Source organism: Atractosteus spatula, chromosome 9, assembly GCF_055471065.1.
Source record: "Atractosteus spatula isolate fAtrSpa1 chromosome 9, fAtrSpa1.hap1, whole genome shotgun sequence".
NCBI lineage: Eukaryota > Metazoa > Chordata > Actinopteri > Semionotiformes > Lepisosteidae > Atractosteus > Atractosteus spatula.
The window spans coordinates 20,773,130-20,788,106 of NC_142714.1; the positions used below are offsets into that span (position 1 = coordinate 20,773,130).

The window sequence follows — 14,977 nt, forward strand, 5'->3', positions numbered from 1 at the left end:
TCTGGGACACAGACAGATACCCATCATGCTCTGGGAGGCCTCACCTGGGGGTGCTGATGGGCTGGCCGTCCTTTCTCCACTCCAAAGTGATACCGGAGGAGTGGGGCGTCACCTTGCAGGGCAGCCTCACAGTTTGTCCCATCTGACCCTCCACCGACGAGGGGCCAGACTTGTCAATACTCAGCCTGGGGAGAGAGATACACTTTCGTCTGCCAGTGGGAACGACACCTGGAGTCACCTGGAGCAGAACCCAACAGCATCTCACACCAGAAGGAATATGACTCAAGGAGGAGGAAGTCACACATGGACATTAACGGTGTTCTGACCTGGTTTTTCTGTGAGTAACTACTTATTGCTAAGTGAACAGCCAGTTGCCATACAGTATGTCTTACACTAGCACCATAGCTACCTGGCCCAAACTAAAAGAGAATCCAAAGCTTACTCTTCACATAATTTCCATATGTGTTGTTTAAACATGCTACGTGGGGGAATTATAGGGAATTAAACCATACCATACAGGAGGAAATAAACCCAATGTGTCTTGGTGGATAACTGTTAAATTCTACTTATGTCTTATTTACGCTATTGAAAGGCACTGGCTCCAGGATTCACTAGGGAAACTCTCTGTGGCCAGCAGGCCCCTTACCTCTGCAGAGTCCTGCTGTCAACCAGGCCCACTGGGAGCTGGAAAGCTGGCCTTGCCGGGCGCAGAGGCCCATCGCTGCCATCCGAGCCGCCCCCTCGCTCCTCCTCAGTGTGCCTTGGCGCCGTACTGGTGGCGCCCTCCTCGGGGAGCCGGGCTGGTTCTTTTGCAGGCTGGGGGCCAGGCGGTTTTGGCGGCAGGGGCATGCGGTTCGAGGACGGGTCTTTCTCAGGTCCCCTTCCTTGATCCTGCAGCGTCAGGCTGGAGCTGCTGTCTTGACCGGCCGAGAAGGAGGCCTGCTGAGTGGAGACGCCGTGAATTTTGCGGTGCTGCCCCTCCACAAATTCGGCACGGGGCTGCGACTGTACCTGCCCGTTGGGCAGGCCTCTGTCGATGGTGCTGGCCACGGGCCTAATAAAGGAGCTCATGCTCAGTCTGCTGTGCCCAAGGCCTCGGTGAGGGACCACATTTTTCTCAGAGTCCCGATGCACAGTGAACACTCTCCGCACTGAAGTGTCTGTTGCTTTCAGTGTCCCACGGTCCTCCCGCTGAACGGATCCTTGCAGCCGGACCCCTCCTTGAGCCCTGCTGTTCTCCAGTGATACGGTAGGACCTCTCTCAGCCAGGGTGGTCAATCTGAAATGGTGGCGATCTCCGTACGCCCTGCTCTGTGTGGCCAGGCCCCGGCACTCCCGCAGACACTCCTCCTCTGTGGCAAAGTTATTCCGGTTGCCTTGGCAACCTCCATACCAGAAACGGCCACAGCCCCCGGAGGAGGGGTCATAGAACCAGCGGGCAGTCCAGTCTGAGCAGGGCCCGTTTGTGTTGGGCAGCATGCAGGCCAGAGGGTGAGCTGTGGTGACACAGAGGGGTCAAACAACACCAGTTCACAACCGACTGTCCAGCTTAGAAAAACCCAAAACCCATCTGGCCCACCTAGCCCATTTGGTACTGAGCTCACTGCTGATTTGACTTTTAAATACTTATATCAGGTCTCCTTGTAATCCTCTCTGTTTTATGCCAAAAAAGGTTCAGTTCTTTCAGCCTGTCAGTGTAGGACACTCCCTTAAGCCTTGGAATGTATCTGGTTGCTCTTCACTTGACTGTTCCAGGGCAGCAATACTATAATATTTAATATGATATTATATTGTACACAGTATTCTAAATTAGGTCTTACTAGGGCATTATGCTTTTTTTACATAACATCCCTCGACTTTGCCCCCATTGTCTAGAAAATATAAATGATGCAAAATGACGTCTCAACATAAACCTCAGTCGTTTTCATAAGCAGCCTCTTCTAGCACACCTCTCCTGTTTTTTTTTACAGTTTATGTTTTTGCTACCTCCATGCAAAACACTTCACTTGGCTACATTAAAAGTCACCTGCAAGGTATTTGCCCCATTTCAAATTTTGAAACACATTTTCAGTTTCTGTAGTATTTGCTTAATCTCTATTTTGGGATCATCTACAGACTTGACTGCTTAAGAGTTGATTATCAAATTTTACAATTAAAAAGCATATTGTCCAGAAAAAAAGGTTCTGAAAATCCTATTTGGTGGTCTCTGATAAGCAGGTAATGACAGTCATCACTTGATTTAGGGCCCATCAGCCATATGAATTTCGGAATTGTTTAAGATGAATGAATTATTAACTGTATCCATCCATCTTCTAACCACTTTGTCTAGTACAGGGTTGTCAAGAACCTATCCCAGAGAGCCACAGGCGCAAGGCAGGGCACATGTAGACACAGACACGCACACACTCACATCAGCTCCAATTTTCCCAGAAGCCATTTAACCAACTAGTAAGACTCTGGACTGTGGGAGGAAACCAAAGCACCAGGAGGAAACCCACGTGAACACGGGGAGAACATACAATCTCCACACAGATAGTACCCCAGCAGTTGAACCCAGGGTTAGCCCAATGCTAACCACTGCACCACCATGTCCCCATTAACCACTGTAATACAATACAAATACTGTTGGACCATTAAGGGCATCAGAGTGAGTCTGCCAGTGCACTCACAGTGATTGGGCTGGCCGGGACAGCCCTCCCCATTGGGGCCTGCTGCCAGGGTCAGCCCATCATAGCAGCACCCGTAGGTAGCAGAGCGGCAGGCCTCACTGGGCTCCCTCCTGGGAGCGGCAGGATGGAGCTGCTGGAGAAAGAGAGGAGAGACAAAGAGCTCATGTTCAGCTACGAGAACACAGCCAGCAGTACGGTCACACAAAGCTCCAGTGTACTAAAGACAGCCTAATCAATTATGGCAATTGGCTACTGCTGTGCCAAAGGAAAATGACACAATTATTCACGATTTAATCTAAAGATTGTGTACGTTGAGGTGTACATATTTAAGTGTTCTTCAGATGAGAGGAGAAACTACAGCACCTGGAAGAGAGTGAAAGGAATGGCGTTTCCAGCAGGGAAACGAGTAAGCAAGACAACAGACATTGTCTGAAACATCATCTCAAACATAAAAAGTGGTTAGCTGATGACAATATTTGACCGCCAGTTTGGCGAAAGGTACTTGACAGACTTGTCTTCACAGCTGTGGAGATATATTCCACTGGCTATCATTTACACTGTGCCTGTAGAGGCTACCTGCAAACACCTAAATGTGTGTGGTGTGTAGCCCTTACTGTGTTGGTCTGACACCCAGCCCTGTCCGGACCCTGGGCAGCTGTCACCCCATCTGGACAGCAGCCGTACCTGCAGAGCAGAGCACAGACACGCACATTCTCAGCCCTGTCCAACACAGGCCCCCCAACTCTTACTTCAGTTCAGGCAAGCAAGCACTAATAGGAAAATTCTTCTCAAAACAGGTGTGATGGAAAACTTATTTAAGCCCTATAATTAGAAATATAATAGTGGAAAATGGAATGTTAAAATCTGGATATACTGACATTTCAAAACAAACGATTTTACCAGTTTCACATTCATGAAAGTTGTGTATTTCAGAGAACAACACTGCCAATTTCTCTTCACTCGATTCCCTACATTCGCTAAAATATTTGCTCCCCTGCAAGACAACAGTCTCATCCTTTCTGGTAAAATACATTGTTCTTTTCCCCATCCTCAGTACAAGGAGTGTCCAAATCCTTGATAATCTACTCTATACATTTCCATCACATTTCCATATTGGGATATAAAACACTTAGAAACTATTCAGTAATGATAAACTATCATCATGATCACTATTGCTTTGTGATTTGTGTCCGGTATTAAAATCATTGGGAAGCCGTCAGTGTGATGGGGTTACCTGGTTTCGGCACAGCTGTGTATGGGGCAGCCACTGCCCAGGGGTCCACTGGCAGGAGTTCGTCCATCTGGACAGCAGCCATACTGGGACTGAGAGCAGCTCTGAGGCTTGGACTCCCAGCGGTCGTACAGGGTGTCGCTCCGCCTGTTATCCGGCCAGGGGTTTTCTCCCCTGGCTTCCCTGTACTCATCTCTCCTGTAAACTGAGCCGAGCACAGTCAGTCCTCCTCAGGTCGTCACAACAGCAGGCAACCCGGAGGCCGAGATACAGAAAAGGCTTAGCTGACAAAATTTTAAGACTGTGCAAAATGTCTGCTCGCAGAAAGAGCATAAGAAACAGTCGAGACGAGGCATTCCAGTTACTAAGCAGCTCAAACATCTAAGCATCCTGTCAGAAGTGTTCGTCAGTATCTTGCAACCCATATCTTTAATGAATAACACCTTTTAAATTATTACTATCTCATTTTAACTGCATAAAAGCAATTACTGTACCTCCTCTCAGAAACAACAAACGAAGCGAGTTCTACAAAGACAAATACAGTGCAGTTAATTTAATTTTGCTTTTCTTTTCAGACATCACAAATGATGTCCAGATGTTTTGTAGGGCAAAGATAAAATAAATGCAGGCTGTAAAAATGTACCTTCACCTCACTAATTGACCATTAATCCTCTGCACATCACACTCTCAGCTGTGGAGCCTTCAGCCAAAATGTTACATCCCTTTTTTTTCCCTTTCAGCATGGAAAAAACCTTTACCTGTTCCTTTGCTAGCCAGCATAATTTAGAAAAATATATATTTTAGTAATACATCTTTAAATTTCTGCCTTTCCATGTTCAAAACCAACTAATTTCAGTCAAGTTTCTGCATCTGCTGTGTCAATTTTTCACAGCAATGGAATGACAGACCAGGCAGGAGCGTCTGAGTAAGGCTCTGCAGCAACAGTGAGGCGCGCAGCGTGAGCTTTCCTGCCTGCCGTACAGACGCAGCCTCTGAGCCTCTAAAAACCAGCGGATTTCTAAGTCAGATGACCTAGTCAGCCCTCCAACGCCACAGCAAACCTGCAGTGCGAAGTTAAATAACCTCAGAGCAACCAAAAGAAACACTTCAATAACACATAACACGACAACCACGTGGATGAAGACTTGTCAAACACGTCAGCTTGTGAAGGGTTACTTATGTGCTCTGGCTCTTTCCCTGCCACCTCTTGGTCCCATAAATGTACTTTTAAAACAGAAAGTATACCAGACAGACATTCTGTATAGTCATGCTAATAATGACCAACTGTACCAGGGGAAAATAAATGACAGTAGGGCAGCTACAACACTGAAAGTACTACAGCAGTGACTTACCGTTTCACTTCTCCAACCTCACTGACAGAGACAGTAGATGAAGTTAAACAATGTTTTCATGTTTTATTTCATTCCCTGCCCCTAGGTTTAATGTTATATAACCCAATACCTAGCAAGCACCACTCTAGTAACTAGGGCGGCACACTAACCTGTGGGGGGCTCTTCAGAGATGTATGGCACCAGAATGCCAAGGCGTGTGTTGTCATAGCCCCTCGGATCGGGCATGCTGGGCACCGCTGCACACAAGCACACAGTTCATGTTAAGACAGATGTACTGCTATACTGTAGCAACAGAGCTGCAGTCCAGGGGTCAGCAGACTCACACTGCGGGAGGAGGCAGGCCTGGGTGTTGCACTGCTCCGTAGTGGAAGGCTTGTGGTCGGCTGCACACAGCTCCCCGTTGTAGAAGTTGCGGTCCCGGTCGGCGCAGATCACCTGGCGCTCTCGCAGGCCCACATCGCAGCTCTTTGAGCACTGCAGGGACAAGACAGCGCCCCAGACCTTCCCTCAGCAAACAGACACAAACCACTGGCGCACCATTTCATACCTGGGGCTACTACACACATCCTACCAAACAGGAGGCAATTTTTGTTCATATTACACGTTCAACACGTAGAAGATGAATTTCTATTGTTTTAGTGGTACTACTAGGTGTTATATATGAACTGTATCATGCAGCTATATCTGAGTGCTAGCCAGGAGACACGTTGGCATTATCACATCGGTTGAGCTAACTTGTGAAACATAACAACCAGACTTCTTTTTTCACCTCACTCTTTACTATTTCTTCATTAATAGCTGTTTCTACTGGCTCCAGTCACACCTATGAGCACTGAACTGAGAGACGCCTGGAGATCCCTTCAGTGAACAGTGGGATCCTCCCTGGATCTCCTGAAATGGCTGTCAGTGAGGTCTCTCGTGAGAGGTCTTACCAGCCCCCAGTCCCCAATGTGCCATCTGATCACCCGGGGGCAGCCTTGTCTCTGGCACGTCCGCACTGTCTCCGGTTTGGGCAGCGAACTGCAGGCGTAGTCTGGGAGCCGGACGCCTGCGGTCCCCATGCACACCACCGGGCGCGTCTGCTCCCCTTCTCCACAGCTCACGGAGCACTGCAGGAACAGGGCTGCATCACACACTGCAACCTCTCTGCATGCTCGGCTGAAATCCTACTTACCAGACTAGTACAATACTATATATACTACTACAGCCTGAATACAGGCCCAGTATTCTCTAGCACGGGAACATCACATTATTCTTTTGACATGACAATGATTAAATTTACTTCACTAGCATGAAAATGGAGAAAAGAGGTCCTTGCGCTATAGCTGTGCTACAGCTGTCCTTGGTCAGTGTGACGGGTCTGACTGTGAGGCTGTCAGTATCAGACATCGCTCTCCTGGACTCCCAACAGCATGTCTCCCATGGACAGAGGCTGGTCGTTCAGCAGAGCGGACCTGTCCACTGAGTGAGCAGTGGGTGTGCTGGGCAATCCGGGGCACCAGAAGGACTTTGGATCACATCTCATGTCGGAGCGCACATGTCGTTTCTGCACAGCTGCCCCACGTCACGGTCATGGACGACCCTCTCACCTGGGACCAGCTGCGGGCACTCCAGGAGGCGCACTGGCGCAGGCTGCAGGCCTGCTGGGAGCTGGGCCGGGAGGAGAAGGCGGCACACTGGGCGTCCTCCACCACGCGGGAGCCAGAGCCATCGTGGCTCAGGCAGGACACGCTGCGGCTCTGCGTGCCTCCGTCGCAGGTGGCGGAGCAGGCGCTCCACTCCCCTGTCTTCCAGCTGGCGGGGGAACAGCGGCGGACACTCAGAGCCGGCCCAGACTGGCTGACCGCTCCCACCTGCAGCCCCTTCACCCCCGCTGCCAAGCGACCCTCGCCCAGACAAGTGCCGCTCAGGGGTGCCGGGCTTTCTCTGTCCTCCTCTGGCCACGGACCACAGCCCAGGTCACTCGGCCCCTCAGCCTCCAACACCCTGTCCATCAGGCTCACAGCTGCACTCTTAATGAGGCTCTGGGCACTTCTCGAATGCTCAAAGACAACGACATCACACAACTGGCCACTGAAGTGCCCCCTCATTTGTAAAGACAGCCTTCTGTCACTTAACTGTGAAGTAATATCAAAGAGCAGCAAGTCTGCGTGTTTTTAGAAAAAGGAAAAAAAAAAAGCCTTTCTGTCTCAGTCAAAAGAGTTATCATTTCCAAATAATTCAAATGAATTTCTTCTCCATACTTTTGGATCATGCTGGATCTGCATCTTTTCATTTACATAATCCCTTTTCCAAAACTCATGCACAACACTTGCCCTGCAGTAAAAACTCTTAAAAGAAACCTCGTTGATACTGAAACAAAAGTTGACTTCCTTTCCTGATTACAGGTACTTTGAGGTAAAATGCTCAATAGCACAATTCCCTTTATCTCTAATCAAAGAGCTCTAAAATAAAAGGAGACAGACCCAAAGTTATTTCCTCATTACTTTTACTAGTATGAATTTATGAAGTTAGGTTAGAAAAAGCAAATTCTTCTTCATCTTCCAGTTGAGATTTAAAATGCTAAATATTTCGGCCAGTGAGTGTACCAAACAAGAGGCTGAGAGGCTGATGAGGCCAAGCAGAGTGGTTTTCTGAGGAGCCGTTCTGAAACCCAACACCCTTGTACAGCACGCACCCAGTGAAGCAAGCTGACTTTCTAATAAGGTGTTAAGCCACAAACACCCTTAGCAGTTAGTGAACCTGTTGTGATTTGAGCTCCAGGATTTAGTGAACCTTACCACATCCCCTGGAAGGCTGCCCTACCGCACCACCTCACAAACCTCCCTGTCATTATCTTTCCTGCCCTCAGCTTGTTTCCCACTCCCAGCAAACAGCGGCTCAATGCTGTCAAGGTGGCCTCTTTTTCCGTTTTGTCTCAGTCTTTCCTTGTTTTTGTCTCCACTTTGAAATGCAGAATATTTCATGCTCATTGTTTCTTCCATAAAATTATCAATGACAATTGTAATTGTAATTGATGTAAAATTGTTCTGTATTTGTTATTTATTTACAACTGGCAATCAATAGTAAAAAGAAGCTTGTTCCTCATATATTTGTATGGCTCCTTTGCAATATAAAGTTCAAATTCTGAGATGTATTGAAGTGCAAAAATACAAACTGGAGTTAAAGAGCTACTAAAACCTAGATAATTACATTAATGAGCTTGCTGGAACTGACCCTTATTTAAGACACCACATCAGTTGCTTGTAAGCTGTTAGAAAGACAGATGGATCAACAGGCACTAAAACAGAAACCATGGAGCAGTGGTACTGGGAGGCCCTTGGTATTTACTCAATCAATTATTTGGACACTCCTCCAGAGTTTAGAATTTCTCTGTAAAATGAGTCCCAACATCTGTGAATGTTTTTTGATGTTTTTGGATAGCATATTCAAGAAGGCAATTTTCTGCTTCCTTTGCCTGAAATGACACGTGTTAATGGGAAGCTGAGATCTGGGTTCAAACCACTCAAATTCTGAGTTTCTAGGACAGTTAGTCATGAATTCTGTAGTAACCAATCAATGGGAAATACAGTCCTATACTATAGCTTTTTTACTTAAGATAAATTGCACATTCTGTTTTTTCTAGAATATAGATATTAAAGAAAATGAACACTGGCTTGATTATATGCAGACATCACTAGAGCAACGAGGCAAAAATCCATGTCAGAGGATCTGGAGCAAAGCCAAATGGGGTCAAAAGAGTGCAGATCTTGTTAAGGAGCAATCTTTTAAACAGTGTCTTGATTTCAGCACCCTGTTTCAGAAAAAAATGAAATCCACAATTCCCAAACTTCATTATGATTCTCTGAAGCAATGTAAAAATATTTTTTACAGAACACCTTCACTTTTATTTTTTTTCCCACTGACTCTCGGACAAGGCGAGCCACAACCCTGAAACATCAAGTTGCTCGCTCTGAGCCGGATTTTTGCCCCAGCACCACAGAGACAAGTGCTGCGACTAGAAAGCATGTCTTCAATGGAAACAGGAGGTGTCTACTGTTTCCGACCCTCAGGGCTCCCATATACTGTTGGGAAAACTCAAGGCGCTTGGTCGGCTCTCCAGGAAAGACTGGATCTAAACTCACTGAAGAGTACAGAAAAAAATTCTGATAAAATCTTTCAAAGACAGTTACTTTTCGCGTCCCTTTAAGAGACGACAAATACTATGCATGGTTAATGCATGAAAGGCAGCATATATATATATATTTATAAAATTTATATTCCCCCAACGTCATCATAAGAGCAACCAAATGTTAGTGTATAATAGAATTTCAAATTGACTCTATATCACGATCTGTTTTGCGTGATGTGAAGAATATGGACTGGAGTAGCCAATATATCATTGATCTTGGTGGAGAAGTGAACATTGACCCTCAGTATCTCCTGGAGCCCTGTGCCTCCTCGGTTTCGACTGCCTGCCTGCCAGCCTGCGATCGCCCTGGCAGTTCTTGAGGCCACTGGCAGGCGTTACCTGTACACCCGTGAACTCAGGCGTCCTTGACTCCTCCACAGGTGAGGCCGGTACAAGTACGCCATCCTTTCAACAGGAACAAATGAACAGGAGTGAGGTCCCGGCCACAGCAGGGGCTGCACACAGCCCTGCCTGCTGCCCGCTCGACACAGCAGTGAAGAGCTGCACTGTGGCTACCTGTCGCTGCTGTGTGAAAGAGATCCTTATCCTACTGACGCAAGTTTGTGTTGAGATCACCTGTTTCTATTCCTCGTGCTCACGGCGTTTCTTCTTTCACATTATTGTAACTTGGATTCCGCTTGAAACCTGAGCCCATCAGTATGTTTTCAATACACTGCCTGACTGTATGTCTGGCTGCTGCTGCTCCTGAGTGTCTACTGACCGGCGGGTCTGCGGGCAGGGCTGTGGGTTGCAGGTCCGGTTGCTAGCGGGCCGGGGGCGCCCAGAACACAGGTAGTCCTGGTAGGCTTCGTTGTCAATGATGCAGAACACCAGGCGGGACTGGTACCCTGGTACGGGAGGCATGGATTAAGAAAGTAGTGTTAGTTCAGTTTTCTAAGCCTGCACAACACAAGACTGCTCATCTTAATGAAATCAAACATTTGCAGCACAAGGAAAAATAATGCAGCTGCTATAACGAATGGCCCTGCGGTGCTTTTGCTGCCAGTTCAGTTAGGAGGATCATGGTTTTAGCATTTAATTGCAATGGCTGCAAATGCCAAATGGTGGCTGTTAAGTAATGAATGAGTTGGGTGTAGAGCCTGATCCCACCTGAGCCACATTCCTTGCTGCACTCAGACCAGGACCCGTAGCTCCAGAAGTAGCCTTCATTAGAGCTGCGGTAGGGCACGTAGTACTCGTACTCAATGCCCTGGTTCTGCTCCTGGCTGATAAGCTGAGGGCAGAGGGACACCACAAAGCATTAACATCTTGTCTTTTTTTAAAAAGCAACAAAATGCTTGTAAGTAATGTTAATAATAAGTAATGCTAAATACACTATGGAATGCACGAATCAGACCTGACTTCGAATACAGAGTACAATTTTGGACGCTGGATTGTAAAAGCAATATTGCTGCTCTAGAAAGAGACCAACTAAGGACAAACCATTGCACAATGCCTTCATTAAAAAGAGAAGCATAAATTGATCATTCAAACCTATTTAACACAATTTCTATCAGTATCTTCAAGCTGGTTCTTAATGCACGTGCGGGGCATTCTCTTGCTTTGACCTCAATGACTAGCGGCTCCGTGGTGGGGCCCCTCCCTCTGATGGTCTCTGGTGCCAGATCCCCTTCGGCCCCGCGCTCGTAGTGCAGCACGGTGCTGGCGATGTGAACCGCGCGAGAGTGGTCAATAACCCAGTGTCCGTTCAGATAGTACTCCCCACGCACATTCTTAATGGCTGAAAACAGACACCGTTACCAGGACACAGACTCAGAAAGCTTCTCTCTTCAGTGCTTCATTGCTTTTTGTTTAAAGCCAAATTTATCAAAATAAGCTGCGCTGAAATCTGCCCTACAATCCATTATTCAAGTTGTGGAATTAATATACTGAATAAATTATTACTGAATTAATTATAAATAGATAAATTAAAACTAATAAATTGACCTTTATGAGTCCATGCCTTTAAGAAGGTCCCGTGAGTGGGACCTAAAAATGTTACAGCTGCCAATGAAGGAATTCCCATATCTGTATTGTCATATTGTCATATCTGTACTGTACTGTAGGACTCATAGTCAGGCAGGATCTGAACCTACCGTATAGCGAGTTTTTTGTCCAACAATGGCAGGAACAAACTAGACAGTTCCTGCTGGTATCATTTGTAAGACTGGTTTGTGTAAATCTTGAATCGGGTACAATCCCACATGAAACAGATAATGAGGCACACTCACATACTGTATACACTATAAATTTCCAGACAACAAACACACACTGTTCATGACTATGCTCATAAACGCTTCCACTTGGATGCATGCCCACACCTGATTCTGCCCTCACTGCTCTAAACCCCATTCTTGTGTTTACCCAGAAAGTTCCTGGTTGGTGCCATCTCTCGAATTAGGATGCTGGTCGCCCCAACAGGGATGATAAACATCTGGTTGTAGCCTGGTGGTAAAATGAAGGACAGAGATGTAGAATTTCCTCCCAGATTATTTTTCAGTTGCTTTTTATAATAAACAGCAATTTAGTTTCAATATTATTGCAATACTCTACAATAGAGCCATGAAGGATCATTTTTAAATATTTTTGCCCATCTTGGATTTTAATATTGCCCCATATGTGTAGTGTACATACACACAATTATTACAAACCCAGATCACATACCAGTATAACGTGCATGAAGCAGTGTTTGAGCTGAAAGAACCAAAGACACCTATTGCTGAGGTCACCTGTCCCTGCAGTTCGTACCTTTGGGCAGGTCAAGCACGGTGAAGGTCTTTCTCACCGGATAGCAGGACTGTCCAGTGCCCCCACACTCCAGACAGGGGTCTTCCTTTTGTGTGGACTCCAGCATATTGTCACAGCCCACTGGCTTTGGAAAGGAATACCAGAAAACAAATCACATCTTACTTTTAGAAATCAGAAAATTCTTACTCATTTAGTGCTCAGAGATTTTAATGACTCATCTAGAGTTTTTATAGGGACAGTAACTATTAAATCCCCAGTTTCTATTGATTTGGAACAACCTGTGGTCAATTCAGCAGACAATGTGTTAAAATCAGAGAGAACTACAGTATCTTTGGCAAGATCAGTTCCAGCTCACACAGTTAGGAATGCTGTCTACAAGAGTGGAAACATGTTTTTATGAGCAAAATAAAAAGATTATGGGAACTTCATTTCCTACTGAAATGGGTTACACTATTTGGGTTGCAAAAAATGTGCCCAAAACAATAACCTTTCCTTTAAAAAAATGAAAAAAATGTGGCAATAATAGAATAATGGAAAATACTGTATGTGCTTACCACGTTCCTTGAACCTCGTGAGTGACAACAGTTCGAGATGAAACAGCTGTTCTGTCTTACCTTGCAGACTCCTTCCACACAGACGTCCCTTCTCCCTGGGTGACAAGGCGTGCCGTCGACTACTGCCTCCCGATGCCGGTAATAGAAATTCTCTCCCTTGGGGATGCAGCTCAGCTCACAGTTGTTCTCAGCTAATTGGAGAAGCACAGATTGTTTCCCTTTTTTTCTTTTTGTTTTACATGCGGAAGGTGCCTCACCTGAGACACCCCCAAAGGCAATTCAAACAGGGTACTTCCACTGCACTGCTCTACCGTCTATTTTCCTTTATCACAGAGGCTTCACTAACTGCAGATCTGTTACCCAATACTATGAAGCACCACAGCACACTCTACAATCTACAGGATATCATGACCTAACATAACACATAACACGTTACTCAACCTGCTCTGAGTAACACAAAGATGAACTAACAGAACTGTGTCTCCAGCCAGGCTCCTCACACAGTTCTCTTACAGGAAGGTAGGAAAAAGGGGTAGAAAAATAACCAGTCTTTCAATAAGCACATCCCAGAAAGCTTGAGAAGTCTGCCTGGTCGTATAAATGCTTATGCTTTTTCCCTCCATTGTTTTCCAATTGTAATACTGTAAGCCTTTGTATTTGCCTGGAATGCCACAGGAAACCTGAGAAGGCTTTTATTACCTCCATAGTAAGGGAGCCACTTGTACCGTTTTCCCTGGAAGTCAGTGCCATCGAACTGAGAGCACTGCTCCTCTCGGAAATCTCTGGAGCCTTCGGGACAGGCCTGCGGAGATGGAGCACAACTTTGAGTACTGTAGTACAGGCAAAGAGAACTACAAGGTGCTACAACAACTGCCTACTACAGCTGGTCTCAAAACCTCCTAGGCCTCCAATGCTGTATTCCAAGATCTCACCACACCACACAGAGATGCCATCTTCATGAACAAAGGCAATTTGAGTACTTTGTTATTTGAGCCCTCTTAAACAAAGCCAACAGAAAGATTACAAAGTAAAATTTCCAACAGTTTCATGAGCTCTCACTTGAAGTTAACACAGAATTCTTGTAAAACAAATGCTGAAAATACATTCTATATATTGCATTGTATTGTGGAACTGCATGTAAAACAGAGAACAGGAAGCACTTCTGTACCAATAGGTATGTGGGTATATGGTACAAGATATCCAGCCAAGTTGTTGACGCAGATACCCTGGTATCTTTCAGGAAACAAGGGAATGAGAATCTTTAATCATTAGTCACTATCACACTACCATTATCAGTTATTTGGCCAATTTAAAGTATAGATTGAGAAATCAGATGCACAACTGTATTATACTGTACTATGTCGTATGTGGGCATAATGTTTGCATTATGAAAATCACAGGATACCAACGTGACATCAGAGAAACAATCTGAGATGCAAGGTGTTGATGTATTTGTACTACTCCTCAGACTTCTATAGACCTGTAGAAATAAGCATCTGCTCACTGTTTTTTAAATTACTTTATGATATGATTACATATCATAAAGGTTTGAACTGATGCCCTAAGGCAAAGGCAATCACATTCCCGGTGTCAATCAAGAGGTGTACAGACTCTGGCAGAGAGCACCAGGCTGCCAGCAGCTTGCTATCCTGAAGGGAAGAGGACAGCATTCTTCTGTTATAAAAGCATCTGAAATAATAAGTAGACATACTGTAACTTCACAGTTATGTGTAATCTGCCAGGGCTCAGACTGATAGAACAAGATACAACATACAAGTCGTGAAATAAAAAAAAGAAAGAGGCACCATTTGGCGGACAGGTAGAGACAGGCAGAAAGCAAGGAGCAGATGAAGCCGGGATGTTTCGCTGAGGTGTGGCTACCTGGATGTTGCATGAACGAAAGGCTCTGTCTGGGCCCACACAGCTGGATCCTCCATCCTTCCTGTGAGCAGAACACAAAACACAAGTGAGTGAGTAGTGAATAGATCTGACCAGACCACAGAGGTGCCATAATTCAGTACCTGACTTTGGTGTAAATGATGTTTTCCTCCTGTGCAGCAGTACGTGGTTTCTGTTAGTCTGCTGTGCGTACTACACTGTGACCACACAACCCTTTGGGTGAATTAGTGCATCCCATATTCCTGTGTTTTAAAAATACTTCCTAGTAGTTTCCAGTTGTATTCCTGTGACAGGTTCCCTTTTGAGGTAGATGAGAGTTAGTGAACCTGCGAAATTACCCCACTTTTTACATT

The 14,977-nt window shown here is 45.8% G+C and overlaps 1 protein-coding gene across 3 annotated transcripts in view; it reads right to left on the bottom strand.

Moving 5' to 3' along the window:
* Nucleotides 1-14,977, bottom strand: part of LOC148828405 (papilin-like) — a 43,395-nt gene that overhangs the window by 8,834 nt on the left and 19,584 nt on the right. Inside the window, exons 4-21 of one of the 3 annotated variants that reach the window (XM_088924710.1) lie at nucleotides 14,607-14,667; nucleotides 13,425-13,527; nucleotides 12,786-12,916; nucleotides 12,172-12,295; nucleotides 11,788-11,868; nucleotides 10,992-11,164; nucleotides 10,534-10,657; nucleotides 10,145-10,271; nucleotides 9,763-9,828; nucleotides 6,842-7,046; nucleotides 6,185-6,361; nucleotides 5,576-5,726; nucleotides 5,402-5,488; nucleotides 3,904-4,105; nucleotides 3,284-3,353; nucleotides 2,670-2,799; nucleotides 647-1,496; nucleotides 45-185 (exon numbers count right to left, since the gene is read on the bottom strand). In XM_088924710.1, coding sequence (XP_088780836.1) covers nucleotides 45-185; nucleotides 647-1,496; nucleotides 2,670-2,799; nucleotides 3,284-3,353; nucleotides 3,904-4,105; nucleotides 5,402-5,488; nucleotides 5,576-5,726; nucleotides 6,185-6,361; nucleotides 6,842-7,046; nucleotides 9,763-9,828; nucleotides 10,145-10,271; nucleotides 10,534-10,657; nucleotides 10,992-11,164; nucleotides 11,788-11,868; nucleotides 12,172-12,295; nucleotides 12,786-12,916; nucleotides 13,425-13,527; nucleotides 14,607-14,667 — 3,003 coding nt within the window. Of the gene's footprint in view, nucleotides 1-44; nucleotides 186-646; nucleotides 1,497-2,669; nucleotides 2,803-3,283; nucleotides 3,354-3,903; nucleotides 4,106-5,401; nucleotides 5,489-5,575; nucleotides 5,727-6,184; nucleotides 6,362-6,841; nucleotides 7,047-9,762; nucleotides 9,829-10,144; nucleotides 10,272-10,533; nucleotides 10,658-10,991; nucleotides 11,165-11,787; nucleotides 11,869-12,171; nucleotides 12,296-12,785; nucleotides 12,917-13,424; nucleotides 13,528-14,606; nucleotides 14,668-14,977 lie in introns of all 3 variants that reach the window. The other 2 variants (XM_088924709.1, XM_088924711.1) reach the window with 2 other exon arrangements.